General features: G+C 28.5%; 1 protein-coding gene across 2 annotated transcripts; it reads left to right on the top strand.

Annotated features, from left to right (window-relative positions):
- The first annotated feature begins 412 nt into the window (after positions 1–412).
- Positions 413–19,858, top strand: LOC136206610 (protein LAX PANICLE 2-like). Of its 2 annotated transcripts, none has more exons than XM_065997729.1 (4): positions 413–1,507; positions 1,875–1,925; positions 2,012–2,084; positions 19,446–19,858. In XM_065997729.1, the coding sequence occupies exons 1-4, from the start codon at positions 708–710 to the stop codon at positions 19,605–19,607; spliced, it is 1,086 nt and encodes a 361-aa protein (XP_065853801.1). In that variant the 5' UTR covers positions 413–707; the 3' UTR covers positions 19,608–19,858. The 2 variants fall into 2 exon arrangements, with proteins under 2 accessions (XP_065853801.1, XP_065853800.1); XM_065997728.1 differs by having other exon boundaries at positions 19,443–19,858.
- Positions 19,859–20,100: the final 242 nt, after the last annotated feature.

Here is a 20,100-nt window from a genome sequence, read left to right as displayed (position 1 = left end):
TTTATAATATGCATGGGTCCATATTACACATGACAAAATATGTATAGGAGGTCCTCCATTTGACATGGAGAACCGGGTGCTCTTAATAATTTCTCCAACGAGTTCTTATATTAAGCATCTGTCTTCCACGTCACTCGGAGGACCACAATATACATTTGGACACGTATATTATGGTCCCACGTAATATTTAAAATTATATGCCCTTTTATAATATGTGTGAATCCATATTACACAAGACAAAATATGTGGTATAATCTGAGTGAAATGACCACTACTGGTCCCGGTCCGGTGCACAGTAGAATTTCTCCAAAAATAAACCCTAAGTTAGAGTGAGAATTGAGCCAAATAGCTATTATTTATATAAGAAAACTATGTGACTAACCACCATCTCTCTCTCTCCTCTCCCATTTCTCTCTCTTCTGCAATTCCTTTTTTCCCCATCTCCACAAGCTTCCAAACAAAGAGAATTAATGGAAAGTGAGATTTCTAAAATTCATTATTCCTCTCCTCCTCCTCCTCCTTGTTGTCCTCAAATATATTTAGGATCCTCAAAACTCCCTCATTAATGGCTTCTTCTCTTTCTCTCTCTACTCATACTCATCATAATCACAATCATAATTCCATTTTTTCCTCACTTTCTTATGGCAATCACATCTTCTAATAATCTTCATCTCATCTCCCATGGCGTCTCCTCTTTCTAATCTCCGATGACCATGGTTCCTGCTAACACCTTCTGTAATAAAAATTCTGGCGGCGGTTATGGCGGCGGTGGTTGTGGTAGTAGTTATGAGTATAATTATATTGTAGGAGGAGGATCTGATTTTCCGGCGGTGGCTAAAGATTCCGATTCGTCCATGGCGGAAGATGAATCGAGATGTAGTAGTATTAATGACAAAGAAAATAGTACTAATAATAACGGTGAAGAAGAAGAAATTAGGGAAGAAGATGAAGGATGGCTGCGATTGAGTATAGGAGGGAACACGAATTCAAATACACCCGCAGCAACTAGATTGAACATCCATGAAGATCCAACGGTTGTCGATAGAAGAACAGCAGGAGGAGGATTAGTTGAGCTTGATCTGTTACCAAATACCAGTTCTTCTTCTACACCGGTTTTTCATGTTCCTCCGAGACCGGTCATGGCGCCCGGAGCTGCCCCGGGTATTACTTCGTTATTTTTTCAGCAACAACAACAGCTACAGCAGGCGGAGGCCATAAACTGGGGGTTTAGGCCTATGCCTATGCCTATGACTATGCAAATGCAATATTCTCCTCATACTACAGCGGCGGCGGCCACGATGGCCGCCGCGTCGTCTTCTTCTCCAAACTCTCAAACTTCTTCTTCGCCTTATTTACCATTGGGAGCCTATTTTGCACGGCCGTTTCATCTCGGGATTGATACCGGTGGTGTAGCTGGACCAAGTTCGAGCTCCGACTTTAGACTCATTGATCCTCCGAGAAGAGCGTTTTCCGGCATTTGGTTTACTCTTCTCGCCTCCCAAAATCAGTAAGTGCACATCATTTTTCGTTTCTTGTTTATTGTTACCGTACTTCTGAAGTAATACATCTGATTAATCAAAAGAGAGATGCATAGTTGCATACACGAAAGATGCTGAACAAACATAAAACTTTGGTTGAGAGTCTCGACGCTGCCAAGGCCGAGCGAGGAAATGTTGTAGAGGTTGTGAAGGACTGATGCCCCCAAGCTGCTTCTATTTGATGTTAAGAAATAAATATGTATACTTGTTTAGTATATTATTCCACGAATACCGAGATAATCATATTCGGAACTTAGTAACAGATTTTACTGTTTGAAGTAATCATGTTCAGAGTTTAATCGTAGTTTCGGGTTTGTTTCCGTTATGTTAATGCAGGGCACAAGAACCGTTCTTACCTCAAATATCAAAGAGCTACCTTAGAATCAAGTAAAAAAAATTTCTTTTTCCTTATTTTCTAGTAAAATTGTTATTATTATTTTTTTTTTCACTAATTTTGTTTTTATTTATTTTAGGGACGGAAGAATGACAGTTCGATTATTAATGAAGTATCTCGTTAACAAGCTGAGATTGGATAGCGAATCAGAGGTATTTATAAACCACAACTTCATCTTTTTTTTAATTACATTCCCAGCCATAACTTCATCTTCTTTAATTACATTTTTCGATATATAAATTTCTAACACGACAACACGAAAAAAAAATAATTAATTATAAACTAATGTTTGAAGTTAGTGAATTTAGTTGCATTAATTTTGACACATTTGGTGTTAGAGAAATGACAGAAACATCAGAACTACATTCTTTTTCTTCTTTAGTGTCTTTATTCTGTCTCATTATATCAATTTTTAGGTGGCATGTACATTTCTAGGTAGCTATATTCTTCCCTTTTTGTACTATAGTGACATCGATTTCCGACACGACAACACGATTTACAGAGAAAAACTACCCGATATTACCCGTTTAACACGATAATACGACGTACAGAGAAAAATTGTCGGATTATTGATCTCGATTTCTGACACGACAACACGATTTACATAGAAAAATTGCCTGATACGACCCGTTTGACACGATAATACGATTAATTTATATAAAAAAAACTACCTGATACGACCCGTTTAACACAATAATATGACTTATAGAGAAAAATTGATGAATTAGTGATGTCAATTTCAGACACGACAAAACAATTTATAAAGAAAAACTGTCTGATACGACCCGTTTAACACGATAATACGGTTAATTTACATATAAAAAATGCCTGATACGACCCATTTGACACGATTTATAGAGATAATTTGTCTGACACGACTTGATTGATACGATAATCGGTTTTTACGACTCTATTTTGTATCTATCTTTTTGTCTGTTTAGTATAATACATTCTTGGAAAGATGGTCTTAGGAGCTAAAATGTTTGTCTAATCAAGGAAATGGATATACTAAATTTGTCTTAATCTTGATGTTTTAGTTAGTTAATTTTGTTAATATTGATGAAACATTAGTTAATTATAATTAATTAGTAGTTTGTTTAGTAGGGTTTTTATTATTAATTAAGACAAACTACCTACCAACCTTTTTCTCCATATGCCCCAAAATAAGTACTTAACTTTTTATCTTTTTAGAGATGGGTTTAATGTTTTAGACACACATTTCTAGAAAATAACGTTCCAACAATATGAAAAAAAAATAATAATAAGAGAAAATAATGTATTTTTACCCGACATAATGTTTAGCGCTCGTATTTTAATAATACATTGTTTAGTTCTTAATTTTTGTTCAATTAAACAGTTAGTCTTTCAAATATTTGAATTATTAGACAGTTTAGTTTCTTTATAAGGTACCAAACTGTTGAATATAATAGAAGTTAAAGACTAAACAATGTATTATTAAAATGCGAGGACTAAAGAGTACGTTAGCTAAAAGTATAGGGACTAATAATAACAATAATAACTATCAGCTTAAGTTTTCGGGTGAACATAATTTTTTGACATGGTATCAGAATGTACGATTTAATCTCTACGTACAAAACAAAACAAAACAATCTTAATATAACGTTTTTTCGGACAATGCAATTTCAAACCTTTATAACACAAGATGAGTTTTTTTTTTTTTTCATTAACAGAATATGCGATTTCAAGCATTATTGCGTGACTGCTAGAGGTTTGAGAGTAACCAGAACATGAAAAAAAATGTATATATTTTCGGTTATTTAGTATTGAAACTTGCACTGTCGGTAAACATTAAGTTTTGCACTGTTTTATACGTTTGGACTAAATCCGCTCTCCTCCAATAACCATAAAGCTAAATTTCTATCATATTCCCGCGTAAGAATAGAACAGATATAATAAACACGATTTTCGATTCTTACCTACCAAATTTAAACTCTTTCGTTCAATAGTTCTTCAATATGAAGAAACTTTCGCGCTTCTGTTCGGGGCTTAGACACAATTTAAGCTTCGTATCTCTCTCTGCGGATGTATTAACGAAAACTGTCACGACTTAAGTTTTTTACTGTTTTGTATGTTTAGACTAAATCCGCTCTCCTCCAATAATCATAAAACCAAATTCGTATCATATAATAAACACGATTTTTGAGTCTTACCTACCAACTTTAAACTATTCCGTTCAATATTAAGAAACTTCCGCGCTTCTATTCGGGGCTTAGACACAATTTAAGCTTCTTATCTCTCTATGCGGATGTATTAACGAAAAGTGTGATGATTATAAATTATAATTAGTCGTTATAATCTTTTAGTAAGAAAATTTTAAAAAAGAAAATTAAGATATATAATAAATTAAAATGGAGAACATATAATTGTAGTAAAAACCTAAGCAACAGTCACAATCTCAACAACAACAACACTTCAGAAATCTCTTTCTTGTTGTGTAAATTAAAAAAATTTAAAAAAAATCTAGATTTTGATGTAATTAGAATCCAGCATGACTACGTTAATATGGATTAGAAACAAGAAAAATTAGTACTAATTACTAGGATTAGTACCTAGGTGTGCTAGACATAATCGAGGATTAATTAGTCTAAGATTATCTCTAAGCAATTTTATTTGTTTTATAGAAGATTTAAGTATATTTTGTCTTGATTATATCTAAGGATTAAGGATAATGATAGAAGCACCATGTAGTTATCAATAATGATAAGTCCACTAGATAATTATAAGTCGGGTTGTCGATTTTGATATAAAAACACGATTTATAGAGACATGTGCCTGACACGATTGTTGTTTTTGTTGCATTTGTTTTATAAAAGAGTTATGTAGATTTTATCTTCATTACATATAACGATAATGATAGTAGTATCATATAGTTATCGCTATTGATAAGTCCTTTAGATATTTATAAGTCGGGTTGTCGATTATGATACGAAAACACGATTTATAGAGATATGCGCCTAACACGACCGTCTAACACGATTATTCTTTTGTTTTATAAAAGTGTTAATTAAGTAGATTTTGTCTTGATTACATATAACGATAACGATAGAAATATCATATATTTATCGATATTGATAAGTCCACTAGATAATTATAAGTCTGGTTATCGATTTTGATTTTGATACGAAAACACAATTTATAGAGAAATGTGCCTGACACGACCGTGTGACATGATTATTGTTTTTTTGTTGCATTTGTCTTATAAAAGAGTTAAGTAGATTTTGTCTTGATTAAATATAACGATAATGATAGAAGTATGCTATTGATAAGCCCTTTAGATAATTATAAGTTGGGTTGTCGATTTTGATACGAAAATACAATTTATAGAGACATCTATCTGACACGATCAGTCTGATACGACTATTGTTTTGTTGCATTTGTTTTATAAAAGATTTAGGTAGATTATTCTTGATTTCATATATATGATATTCTTTAGATAATTATAAGTAGGACTGTCAATTTTTACACGAAAACACGATCTATAGAGATATCAATATGATGTGGTCCATTTGACATGGTAACTATTTTCTCACACCCCTAGAAATCAATTAGGGGTTATTATTATTATTAGGGTAAATAATTTATTAGTCCCAGTATTTTTATCTAACGCAAGGTTTAGTTTTCGTATTTATTGTTTACTCCTTAATTTATGTTCTATTTAACAGTTTAGTCCTTCGAATATTTGAATTATTAAACAGTTTAGTCCCTTTATAAGGGATGAAAATGTTAAATAGAACAAAAATTAAAGACCGAATTATGTATTATTAAAATACGAGAATTAAACAGTGTATTAAGTGAAAATGTATGACTAATAAATATTTGTTTTGCTAATTATTTATCATCAAAATCTACCAAAATTATGATGAAAATAGGCAATTTACATGGACAAATTTTATTTATAAAAAAATGGGAAAAAATATTTCAATGTTATTTAATTTAATAAAGACCAATATAAAATTTATTGTCTAAATTAGGTTAACATGTCCTATAAATTAGCCATATGATTAGGAAAATTATTTAAAACTTTTCTTTATGTGCATGTGATTGAATTTTTTTTAGAAGTAATGATATATATATACGTATTGTATTAATTTCAAAAATTATTGATGAATCAAAGTAATTAATTAGGAAATAACTTATAATCATTATTAATTATTGAATTTTTATACACACGAATGCATCATAAGAAACTTTCTATAATTGTTATGAAATTCACATCATTTTATACCATGCTTCTCATGCACACTTCATCCACTAAATGTTTTATAATTATTACTATAGATAATTAAAGTTTCTTTTTTATAATAATTGAGCATTATTAATAATCTACGAAAAAATCATGCCAATAAAATAAAAAATTTGTGAATAAATTTTTTTTATATAATTTTGTAGGATAAGCTGCAAAAATACCATCAAACTTGATAGCTAAAACTAGTTTACGTTTAACATCTAAAACGGTGCAATTTTATTTCTAATGTTAGCAGTAAATAGCAAATTTACTCCCGACGTTGTCAATTTGAGTAATAATTTATCAACCCGTCTTTTCAGTCACATATATTGTCATTTACACTTCAAAATTTGTGTTTTATAATGATGTCTGAAATTGACCCAGTTTGTCAATGTTAGAAGTAAAATTGCTCTTAACTGCCAATATTAGAAATAAAATTGTACAATTTTAAATAATAAATATAAAATTGCTTCGGTCTGTCAATATTAGAGGTATATTTGCATTTTTCTATTTTTTATATTAATATTCCATGCATGTTATATGTAAAATTAAAGTGTAACCTATATAATTTGTTTTAATCTAATAATTTAGTGAATTAAAATTAAGATGATGAATTTCTATAGTGATATTAGATTGAATTATATTTGAAGGAAAATAATTTGAATGAGAGTATATTGTAATTTATATATATTCTAAACTTGAAGACTTGGTTTAAAATGAAAGTGAAATATAATATGTTTTGCTTATTTTTAAAATAAAGTCTTTTTTTAGAAGATTTTTAAAATAAAGTCAATATTGTCTAGATGTGTATTTTTAATTCATTTTTTTGGATTTTATTATAATTAATCAGTTTTCGTGTTTACTGTTCTTATGACCAAAACATTTAATAAACTTTACTAAAACAAGATTGATAAACTTGGGCTCAAATTAAGTAAAGTAGTTCTTAAAACTGTAGGTAATTTTCATTTTAATCATAATTATAATTCTATAGTGAAATCTATATATTTCGTATGATTATATTCACAGTAAAAATGATGATCGTGTTAAATGAATCGTGCCAGACGTGTTATTTCTATAAATTGTATTATATGTCAGATGTTAATATGAATTAGGCGTTTAGTTATCAACTTAAGTGTTTTGTACAATTGGTTTCATGGTATGAAATCAGTCGGGATGTAAAGGGATCCCTGCAGAGCGAGAATGAGGATAAAATTATCTCGGTTTAGGTTTTGAGGATAGGGACAAGGACGGAATTAGAGTTGGGGACTAGGCGACAAAGAATAAGATTGAGTTTGAGTTGAGTGGAAAAAAGAAAGAATAAAATTGATCTAAAGAATAAAAAAAATATAAAAAAATGTTAAACGGAGAATAATTGGTGAATCTATGGGGATTCTTGTGCGAGCATATCAGAGATGGGTACGTAGAACCAATCCATATCCCCGCTTGCATTGAACAAAACAATGCCTATTCTCGTCCTACATAAATTCTAATCAATGATTTCCCGTTCTCGACAGGAACGAGGAATCCCCTGGCCATTTGCAACCCTAATCACACCTTAACTCAAAATCTTAAACTAATAAACGTCTGTATAAGAAAAAACTTTCACCTACATATTACATATTTAAGTTAATAATACATATCGGTTTTATAAGAGGTGATCTCAGGTTCGATTCTCATTAATACCTCCATAAAAAGAGCTGAGAAACCAACCTTAACTGTAGTTAATTCCCAAACAGAATTATCTCAATGAAGATACTGTATCGAGCCGAGCTTTGATCGAGTTGATCACCGAGCTGCTCATGAGCGGCTCGGCTAAAATACCTACGGTTTTGGAAAAAAAATTCTCCAATCATAAAAATTAGAAAAAAACAACCAAATATATTTTTAAAAGAGTAATACTATATTTACATTCTTCTTACTTGTTTCCATGTATGTACATTAATTTAGGATTAATTAGCTAATGTTGATTAGGCATACATAATTTTAATAATCTTGCCATAAATAATACATAAATTATTAATTTAGAAATTGTCTTCGTTACCCACGTAGTACATATACAAATTCTATACGTAATTTGGATTGTTATTAGGATTTCTATTACAAAATAAATATTCCATTTTTTATTTTATTTTATTTTATATAATTAAGTTTGTGTTTAGGTCAACCCTTTTGTGATTATTTTTTAATTAAAAATCATTAAACATATCCATGTTAATCTTTGGTTATTCCTTACACTTCATGCCATGCCATGATATAAGGAGAGAGAGCCATATATACATATAAGCAAAATAAAATAAAATAAAATAAACAACAACCATAGTTTAATTTATCAATCTTAAGTCAAAATATATTATGTTGCCATTTCAACCATAACATAATTACAATAATAATAATAATGCAAAAACCATGATAAATTAATAAATTTTTAGCTTAAACTATTTGGTATCTTATTTCAAGATCCAGACTAATTTAGATTCGAGCCGAATAAATTTGAGAGGCAAAACTCTCATATTAAATATTTTAATTACAATTACATTTTTATTTTCAGGATTCGAACCTGACTGAATGGTTAAGTTTATTAAGTACCTTAACTACTTAGACTACGTGCTTAGTAGAAGGGATAGATCCAAGGGTGGGAAGGTGGGCTTAAATAGCGTGTTCGAATTTTTAATTTTTCTATGAAAACATTAGAAAATATCAATTTAATACCCTCGGTAATATTTGAATCACATTTGCATTCTTATCTTCGGGATTCGAACTGTAAATGAATGGTTAAGTTGATTCAATACCCTAACCACTTGGACCAATGACAGATCCAAGATTCACTTATAGGGGGTGCTTGTGATGGTGGTCTCTCGTGATTTATAGGTGTTAAATCGATATTTTTTAGTTTTTTTTACATTAAAAAAAATTAAAGTTTCGTACACATTTGTATAGAATTTTCAACGTTTTCCAGCAACTCGTAGGTGTTCAAACCCCATAGCTCCTCCTAGATCCGTTCTTTACCTAGGCCGCATGGTGACAATAATATATTCATGGGAAGCAGCTGGATTTGAACATCTACTGATCGCCAGCAAAAACATTGAAAAACTTAGACTATGTATGCAAGTTTTAAACTTTTTTTCTGTAAAAAAAATTATTAATTGAGCATCCATAAATCATCAGAAAACACATCAAATATTTCCTTATTTAGTGGTAATGGAATTAATAAATTAAAACAAATAATATTCATGCATAAACTTGTCAATCAATTATAGGATAATTAAAAATAATGTAAATTAACTAACAAAGAATGTCTTGCTTGCACACTCAACATTCTTCTTATTGTATTTTATTACAAGAAGGAATGTTAATACGTAAATTAATTATATAATTAATATTGTAACCCAAAAAAAAATATTTATATAATTAATTAGGTCAACTTATGCCATTGATTTGGCAAATTTTTGTGTTGTTGGATCCACCGCCCTGAAGCCGATTCTATTTAATTATAATAGACATTGCATGCAAAAGAGTATTTCTAGAATCATTAAAACTTTTAATTATTTGATTAGGTGTGCTAAATGTGATTTGGACTTATAATTATATTATAAAAATTTTAATTATGATGATTATAGTATTTATTTAGCGTAAATTTAGGTCTATATTTCTAGTTTTTACAATAAAAAAAAAACAATAGTCAAATAAATACTTCATATAAAATATAATTTTGCAAATTAATTGAAAATTGTTGAACTGTTTACATAATTAGCAGTGGCAGATACAGAATTCATTGAAAGGGGGTGTTTATCGTGTTTTATGAGTATTAAATTGATAGTTTTATATAAACATTTAAAGCTACGTTCACAACCAGTGGCGAATACATGATTGTTTAGTTAGGGGAGGCGATTTTACATGTGGTATGTAAAAGAAAAATGTTAAATCAGTGTCTAATAAAAAAAAATCTGATTTAGAAAGAGGATAATATGCTAAAAAATTAGAAATTTAGATTTAAGAAATGAGTAACAGACCAAAACAAATTAGAAATTTGGATTTAATGAGGGTCTAATAGACCAAAAAAATTAGAAATTCAGACTTAGAGGGTGCCTAACAGGCCAAAAAAAATTGAAATTTTATATTTAGAGAGAACTTAAGAGGACTTGGGCCAATTTTCGAGTACTAATATAACACCCGATCTAAATTTCTTGGAAACTGAAGGGCCGAAATCACTAGATTCTTAAATTTTGTGGAGACAGGGGGCTAAAATTACTCGTGGTCATGGTGGTTCCGGCGGCTGGAGGGGCCAGCCCGCTCCTGTCTACACCCTTGTTCACAATTTTCATAGAATTTCTAACGTTTTTCAGCGACTAGTGAATGCTCAAATCCGTAAACCCCCGGATCTGTCCCTCATGATTAGTTACGTAAACAAACAAATTATACAATTTTAGTGAAAAAAAAAATGATGATTTTTGCTTTGACATCACATAGAGAATTTCTTTGCACGATGATTCATGAGAATTAAAAATAAATAGTTTTCCTATAAAAAATTAATAATTTATTTTGTTACATTAAAATTAATTAATTAATTGTGGGAACAGAATATATTCGGTTAGAATTAAATACTTCAACAACTAGGATTAATGTGATGCTTCATCCCAATAACAATATTTAGTGTGAATTTAAAAAATAATAATTTTAAACCTAGGTGGTTATTAAAAAAATTTAACTATACATAAAAATTTAGGACTGACTTTTAGGTATAAATTAATGAAACTTAATAATTAAGGTTTAGGGTTGTGTTAGGCTACATAATATGACTTTGGAATTAGTTTGCTTAAGCGATTTAAGAATACGTTTGGTTTACCTGTTGTTTGATGTTTATTGTTTATTGTTTGTTGTTTGTTGTTTGTGGTTTGCTGTTTGTCGTTGCTATTGGAAAAATAGGAATTCCTTGATTAACAAAATGTCATAAATTGAAATAAAAGGTTAAAGGGTCAAATGCACCATTGGTCACGGGACTTACATGGTTGTCTCAAAATGGTCACTCAACTTTAATTTATCTCAATAAAATCACTTAACTTTGAGTTTTATCTCAATTAGGTCACTCTGACGATTTCAGTGATTAAAAATCTTCAAAATGATGACATAGGTAGCATGTCAGCATGAGTCAACTCAGATCTCTAACCGAAACGACACATGACATCCATGTGTCGGTTATTTTTCTGAAAAAAACTAAATTTTGTTTTTTTCATAAAATAACCGACATATGATAGCCATGTGGTGTATACGTGGATGTCATGTGTCGTTTCGGTCAGATATTTGAGTTGACTCATGCAGACGTATCACGTATGTCATCATTCCGATGCTTTTTAATCACTGAAATCGCTATAGTGACCTAATTGAGACAAAACTCAAAGTTGAGTGATTTTATTGAGACAAATTGAAGTTGAGTAACCATTTTGAGACAACCATAAATTCAGTGACCAATAGTACATTTAACCCAAAGGTTAAACTAATAGTTGAAGGTCAATTCGTATTAATATTTGACGTACCCATACACAAATGCCAATGGAGTTGCCGCCAGGATCGAACCCTTGATTATCTGGTTAAAGAGACTCCAATACTGTATCATGGAATCAGTTGAACTAAAAAATTAAGTTAATAGGCAAATCTCAATTTATATTAATATCTGACGTAAACAAATTAATTTGGCTAATTAGTCATTTTATGCAAGTTCACGACTTTATAAATTTAAAGGGTCGATCGGGTTTCTAAAATAAATTTAGGGACTAATGATGTATTAAGGCAATTATTAAAGAATTAGGGCAAAGAGAGATGATGATAACACGTGGACGTTGTCATTATCAAGCATCTCCAATTTTTTGCATGCGTTATCTAAACCCCCCGTCACGCTTTCGCCCGTTTCACCTCACCTTCCCGACAGCTATTTTTATTTTTAAAAAAATCGTTCTAAATATTTGAAACAAAATATTTTATTATTTATGATAATAATATGTATATATATAATTAATATTTTTATAAAAATAATAATTTTTCGTCCAAAATTATAAATTATTTTGTAGAAAATATATGTATACATATAGTTATTTTGCAATTTATATTATACCTTTTATTTATTATACATAAATATTAATAAATTACATTAAAATTAAATTAACTCGGAAATTTTAAATATCTTATCGATGCCAACAAAAGTGTCATACTGTATTTTAATACTCATCTGCTCGTATTAATTAAGAATTGACTTAAGTAGTTATAGGTTTTAAGTCGTTTAAGTTAGAGATTTTAAATTTGAGTCCTAATATACGCATAAAGTTTTAATTAGAAGAGGACTCGCCTAAAAGATGATTAACGAATCTCAAATCGAAAATTCAGATAAACTATAAAAAAAAATACTCGTCTACTCATATAAATAAGTTAAATAGAGATATTTACAAAAAAAAAAAAAAGTTAAATAGAGATAAATTAGAAAATCATGTATAAAAAATTATTATCCAACTATCTTAATTTTTTTGTTAACCTACATAATGTAAAAAAATACACATTTAAACACTTATTTGGCTCCTGTTGTATCCTTTTTTTTTTCATTTGTCCGGTATAGTATCATTTGTTAACATTTACTTTCTTTCTGGAGTATTTATATAAGTGATATTTGATCTATTTTTAATGGAAAATTAACTAATTTATTAAAATTTTCCGTGGCACAATAACGAAGTTTAAGAATGGTTTATGTGTGTTGACCTACTTTCTCGGGATATCGATCGGCGGTAAAGATCTCAATCTAACCTCGTTTGGAGAGTAATTGCTTGGATTTTCGACAAATAACGTTTACACGTGGCAAAATTTTTAATTTTTCATAGATTTAATATATGGATAAATAAGAAATTGGCTTTTTTCTTAAAAAAAATTTATACATATATATGAAAAAATAAAAATAAAACAATGGATATATTTACACTTATCAAAATTTAACAAATTGAGTTTTCTATCTAAAATTGGTCAAATGTCACATATGAGAATACAGACAAATAATACCATAAAAGCAAATGATAAGATTTTGGATACTTCACAAGCCAAATAAATCTTTATTCCTAAACTATTTGACTCAAAAATTTAAGTTTCTAGGTATAACTTAAGAAATTGTTTTTATTATTATCTCAGACATACTTGAACACGTGAATTCCCTTTAGATTTGAAGCGTATAAATAAATAAAATTACCAAAATTTGAACATTCAACCACTTAGAGGTGTTTGATGTATTTTTCTCCCCATGTTTGTATTTTCAGTTAAAAATAGAGACTTTTAAGTGTTTAGTTAGACACTTTATATTTGTTTTTCATATCTGAAAAATAGCTTTTTTATGAAAATAAGAAATCTCTGCTTTTTGAAAAAACAGTTTTACAGCAGACAGTAAACTATAATAGCAAACCTGAACAATAAACAGCATGTAAACCAAATAGCACCTTAATCTAGACACTCTAATACAGTAAAAGCTCTATAAATTAATAATGTTGGAACCATAAAATTTTATTAATTTATAGAGATATTAATTTATTGAGTATTAGTTTATTGAATTGGCCCAAGTCGGGACTAGAAGAAATTATTATTTTAAAAAAGTTATTAATTTATCGAGTATTAATTTATGAAGGTTTTATTGTATTTTAAAAAAACATTTAATCCAAAAATTTGATAATTACAATCTACAAATACTAACTTTTTTTTATTATTATTATTATTATTATTATTATTATATCTCATCATCAACTTCTATAAGTGGTGCACTTTGAGATTGAAAATTTAGAAAAAATTAAATTAAAATCATTTCATCATCATCATCGTCATGCTCTCTCTTCAACAACCAACCACATAAAATTTTAAAAAAACAACATTAGCATAAAAATTAATTAAAATAAATAAATCCCACTAAACCAAAAAAAAAAAAAAAAAAAGATGAACCCACTCATAGATTTTACGTCGTAGGAAAGCAATGCATGAGGAGAGGATGATAAAATAAAAATCCACAACAGAATCATTATTTCCCACTTGTTGAAAAACACCACCATACCAATAATAATCACACATAAATATTTTTTATAAACTTTATTTTATAATTGGTGACTTATATGCATGCAAATAAAATAATATATCAATAATTAAAATATATTTTATTTTATTTTTTTTATGTGTCAAACAAAGATATGTTTTGAAGTGATAATCTCAACCATGATTATTATTCTTCATGGAATAATATATTTTGATATTCTTCTTATGATTAATTAATTAATTAATTAATTATAATTATAATAATAATAATAATAATCTCTAAAAAAAATCTAATTTCTTAATTAAATTAAGCAGAGTGTAGGAGACGTGGGTGGCATGAGATTAATGTATTCATAATACATTTGTTCACTCTGTAATTGGCCAAAACTTTGAGTGTTTCTCTTAACTTTTAAAAGTTTAGAATGATTTTACATTTAATAATTTCATATTTCTCGATATAATCGGTTAGATGTAGAAAATGAGAGATCAGCTCCTCCAGTGTCAAAATGCTCGCTACATATAAAAGAGAAAATATCAAATAGATAAATAATTATGAACTTTTGAAAGTTTACGAGATTGTTGAAGTTTTGAGGTTACTGAATGCAATTAAACGAGAATAGCAAGTTATTGAGATTTTATTGGACAAGAATATAAGGTTATTGAATGGATTAGATAAAAATATGATGTCATTTAGAACTTTTAAAAGTTTAGGGGGGCAGTTGAAGATTTGACCTAAGTACAGGGACAATATATGTATTAAGCTTAAAATATCTATTTTTTTCTTATTGTTTTAGGGTAAGTTAAAAAAAAAACTTCATGTACTTTTACGTTTTATCAAACAGTTATCTGTGGAATTTTTTGTCTAAAACAGGAGTGAGGTTCTTTTTATGATCAGGAGATGGTCGAGGTTTTTCACTTTGCTAAAAATAATAATTTTAAAATTAAAATGAACGTTGACGATTTCAAATTTGAAAAATTCAAAGATCTGATGATATTTTAAGCAACTTTAATTCTTTAATTTTTTAATTTTGAGGTCATTGATGTGTTGTTTGATGAAGAGAGAGAAAGTGAATGTTCAGAGAGAGAAAGCTCTGAAAATGATGAATTTTTAAAATAAAAAATTTGGTTCCATAGTAAATATGGTATTAAACAACTTTAATTCCTGAAATTTTCCATTTGAGGTCGTTAATAGTCATTTTTATAGTGTCGAACTAAAGGATCGTCGTTTTTAGTAAAACAAAAACCTTAATCCTCGTTTAGACAAAAAAAAAATACGCAGATACCTATTTGACAAAATGTGAAAACACATAGTTTTTTTTAACTTTCCCTTATTTTTATTGGAGTTTAGGTTCATCAATAATTATTTTGGATCTATTTGAAATTTATGAATATTTAAATGGTAGTGTTGAGATTATATAATCTTTGAGGGTATTAAAATAATTAATTTTTTTTTATTTCTAAAAAGTAGTCTACAAGGTTATGATTTTGGCTTAGGAGCAAAGTCTGGGTGGGTCTAGTAAAATGATTAAAATCGGGCAGTTTTTTAGTATATAGTGGAAATGACGGGCAGCATTTAACAGTCAATTTCAATGGCTGACCGCTGACCAAGCATTTTTGCTTCTTATAATAATAAGGAATAAGAAAATTAATGCCTTTTTGAGTAAAAAGAAAAAGTTGTGAGAAAAAACAAATTTTATGGGTAAAGTAAACGTTATAAATAAATTAAATAAAAACTATATATAATTAAACATTAAATAGACGTAAGCTTGTGACAAAGCATGACTTAATATATATATTTACTTCTATTTATTTATTTATTTTATGAAAAATTATTTATTTATTTAAATTTGAAGATATTTTGAGTAAATTTACTATTTATTTATATTTCTAAAATTAGGTTCTGATAGAGACTTTCATTTTTTTTCTGTTTCAATAATAATAATAATAACTAAATATATTTTTATGTTTAATTATACAATATTGTTGTTACTTATAAACAAGGTTGTAAAAAACTCTAAACGCTAATCGGTCGGAAAAGGCTTATAGGGATTAATCGAGAATTAGTTACTAAAAAATCGGATTTATATTTTTGAAATTTTTTATATAAATAAAATTAAAATATATATTATACTATCTTAAAAATAATAATATAAAATTATTTAATATAGAAAAATATGTATATTTGTAACCTATATTCTTAAAAATATGTTTTTTTTCAACAATAGTATCAGTGAAATAACTGAAAATAATAATGTTTATAAGTAATATAATTAACTGAAAACTGTGAAATAGTATTTTTAAAGTTTCCAACCATATCATGTAAACAAACAGAGAACGCAATTAAATAAAATATCTGAAAATAATAAACATAATTCACCAAAACATGTGATAATGTTCAAAAATGAATTATAATAAAATCAAAATCAAAATAATAATGAAAAAAATATATTTTTATCACTACCTAGGCGGCCTAAATACTGCCTAAGAAGACAAAAAAGTTAGGAGGCTAAAAAACGCCTAAGGTGTCTAGATAGGGAAAATCAAAATAGATCCTTAATTTTAAACGTCTGGGCGGAACTTAAACTGTCCCGATGGTATTTTTGTCGAACATTTGCTTACAAGTGAGATATTTATAATATAAATAATATTGACTACCTAAATAGAAAAATAAAACTTTACTATTTGAAAATATTTCTGAAATTAACTTATATAAATATATCATTAATAATTTCTTTAACCATAATCTAGGTTGATAGGTAAGTTGGAATTCAATTACTATTATGTGTATAATATTTCAAGTACAAATTAAGAATTATTAATATAATTATTTTGTAGATACTTAGAATAAGATTTGCATGAAATTGAAGGCAAGATTTTGTCATTTTAGCTTAGAATTCACTATTCAAGTGATGTGATATTTATGAATGTTAAAGGATAAATAATTTATTAGTCCTTATTTTAATAAATAATTATTATTCAGTTTTTAAATTTTATTATATTCAATAGCGTAGTCCTTCAGTTATTTGAATTATTAAACAATTTAGTCCATTTATAGGGGATTAAATTGTTGAATAGAATAAAACTTAAAAACTAAACAGTATATCATTAAAATACGAGAATTAAATGATGTGTTATGTAAAAATATAGAGACTAATAAATTTTTTACCCTAAATATAATAATAAAAGTTATTTTTAGCTATACCTATCAATTAAATTTTTAAATTAATTGGTTTCTTAATATGATATCAGAGTCTTTTGAACCAGTTGATCAAGGGTGTTCAAATTCTCGTAAGTCTCATTTATTAAATGAAATTTAAACGCATAGCAAAATGGGTACTTCAAATCTAAGAGATATTTACGTGTGGATGTATGTGTCAGGTATAATAAGAAAAGTTATTCTTGAACTTTACGTATAAACTTAAACTTTTCGATCGATATTGATAACCCTAAATTTATAATATCAAAGCTCTTTGAGGGAATCATAAACAACTTACAAAAGAGTAAAGTCGGAGATAGGTATTAGGTGGTCCACGTCTACACTCTCATACTTAAGTGAGTAATATCTAGGGAGAATTGTGAGTCAGTGTAAAGTAGTTAGAATTTCCAAAGGTAGCTTTTATACAATCATCCGTATTCTTATTTTGATAGTATTAGAGGCTGTTTAATTTAGTTATTAATGTTTGCTTTTGTTTTTTTTGTTGTTGCTGGTAACTGGTAAATGATATATTAAAAATCTTTTTTACGAAGGTAGGTAGGAATTACCAACGATATGTAAACAACAGAAAATTATAAATTAATAGAGATAGCTCTTATATAGTCATTGATATTCTTATTACGATAGGATTGTAGCCTGCTTAATTTAGTTGTTAATTGTTTGGTATTATTGATAACTAGTAAATGTTAGCTGATCTTCTTTCTAAAATGGCTAATCCGTTTTTCAATCTTAAACAAAAACTCTTAAATTGTTAGAAGTATATAACGTTAAAAAACAACCTACATTTTTTTAACTAAACTGAAACTTATTCTTCCTACATAGGTAATTACCCTAGATAGGAATCACCAAGAGTATAGGTAGGTTTGCAAACATGACAATGATTTCCTGTCTGCATCGAGGACAGGGAATCGCCAATTAGAATCTCACGAGGTGAGGATGGTATTTCTTTTTTCCTCCACAAGCAGTGACGATGATAGGTATCCTTGTTCCATGGGAATCCTAATACCATCCTCGATATGCCCTTATGAGGATCCCTGCAGATTCCCATATATATAATAAAATGAGATGGGCAATAGGATTCCTATGGGGATGGAACAAAATTTTCCCCATTTAGAATACGAGGACGAGGATGGAGACGGAAAATCCCCGATAAGTCAGAAAGTATGGATGTAGAATGTAATCTCCACCTTGCTTGTCCCATTTACATCACTATCCAACAACAAATCCTCATGAGATATAGATTCTTATACAACCACTCATGCTAAACTAATAAACAGTAATTATTGTCGAAATAGGATTGCTATTACACAGTTACGTTCACATAGACCCTGACAACCACATGAATTTGGTCATTTACCTTTAGATCTAGGCTGATTAAATCTAAACCTTAGGATGTTTTGAATTCCCAATATAGAGTTTTAATCAGCCTAAATCTAACGGTGAATGACCAAATTCACGTGGTCATCAGGGTTCATGTGTTACACAGTTGCATTCACATGGACCCTGATAAAATCTTATCGAAATAGGATTGCTATTACACAGTTGCGTTCACATGGATCCTACTAACCACATGAATTTGGTCATTCACCTTTAAATTTAGGCTGATTAAAATCCTATGACGGGGATCCAAAACATCTTAAGACTTAGATTTTATCAGGGTCCATGTGAACGCAATTGTACTACTACATATCTAAATACAGTAAAACCTCTATATAGGAATACTTTATATAAGAATAAACTCTATTTTGTTATAAAAAAAACTTGGTCCCAACTTGGTAATAACTTCTATTACCAAACTCTATTTAATAATAGCCTCCCAATTGTTATACAAATAGCTCGGTCCCTACGTGTATTCCTGTATAGAGGTTTTACTGTAGAACCTCTAGTTAAGTAGTATTTTCTTATTTATCATTACTTCCTTTACGATATTAATCATTTGGATAATAATTTAATTAATATGCATCAATATTTATTTTTTAATTTAATTATTTTTTTTATTTTAAAAAGCAGGTAGAAATAACATGTAGAGGGCAACAACTTCTACCTTTCTTGACATTACAGCATGTAAGAGATTATATATGGAGCCCAAGAGATGCAGTCACTTTGCTTACAGACTCTTCAACCATTGATCATGTCATGGTTTTACACTATGCTAGAAGTTCTCATAAGTGACCAATTTTTATTTTTTTTTCAAAATTAAATTTCATATAATTAATTAAGTTATTTATATATATCTACACCTTTTTATTTATTTATTTATTGTTTCTTCTAATTAATGTTATTTATTTTCTCTAATTGGAGAAAATAGTTTGGATTACACCCCAAAATCATTTACAATATTTTGGGGGTAAATAACCTATAACCCATAATTGTATCCAAACTTTTTACTTAATTATAATATATATAATTGTTTTTATTCATTAGAGGCAAAAAAAAAAAAAAATCACCACATGAATAATTTCATGTAGTTTTTTTTTGTTCCTTGTGTTATATGATATTATATTCAGAGTCTCCATAATTAAGTGATTAAAAGTTTGAATTCTGAAATTCTATTAGCTGAATGAAATTTCAACATATGAGAAAGTAAACTTGTTTTGTACATGCATTAAGTCTAAGAAGCATTCACGTGTGGAGTGTGCTGGATATAATGATAAATACTATTCTT

Source organism: Euphorbia lathyris, chromosome 9 (genome assembly GCF_963576675.1).
Source record: "Euphorbia lathyris chromosome 9, ddEupLath1.1, whole genome shotgun sequence".
Lineage (NCBI taxonomy): Eukaryota > Viridiplantae > Streptophyta > Magnoliopsida > Malpighiales > Euphorbiaceae > Euphorbia > Euphorbia lathyris.
Note: the sequence above shows the minus strand (reverse complement) of the source record. Positions and strands in the feature narration are given on the sequence as shown.

Coding starts and splice junctions, on each gene's coding strand:
- LOC136206610 (XM_065997728.1), top strand. CDS start 708: ATGACCATGGTTCCTGCTAACACCTTCTGTAATAAAAATTCTGGCGGC. Junction 1,508..1,874: donor CTTCTCGCCTCCCAAAATCA/GTAAGTGCACAT, acceptor ATGTTAATGCAG/GGCACAAGAACCGTTCTTAC. Junction 1,926..2,011: donor AAGAGCTACCTTAGAATCAA/GTAAAAAAAATT, acceptor TATTTATTTTAG/GGACGGAAGAATGACAGTTC.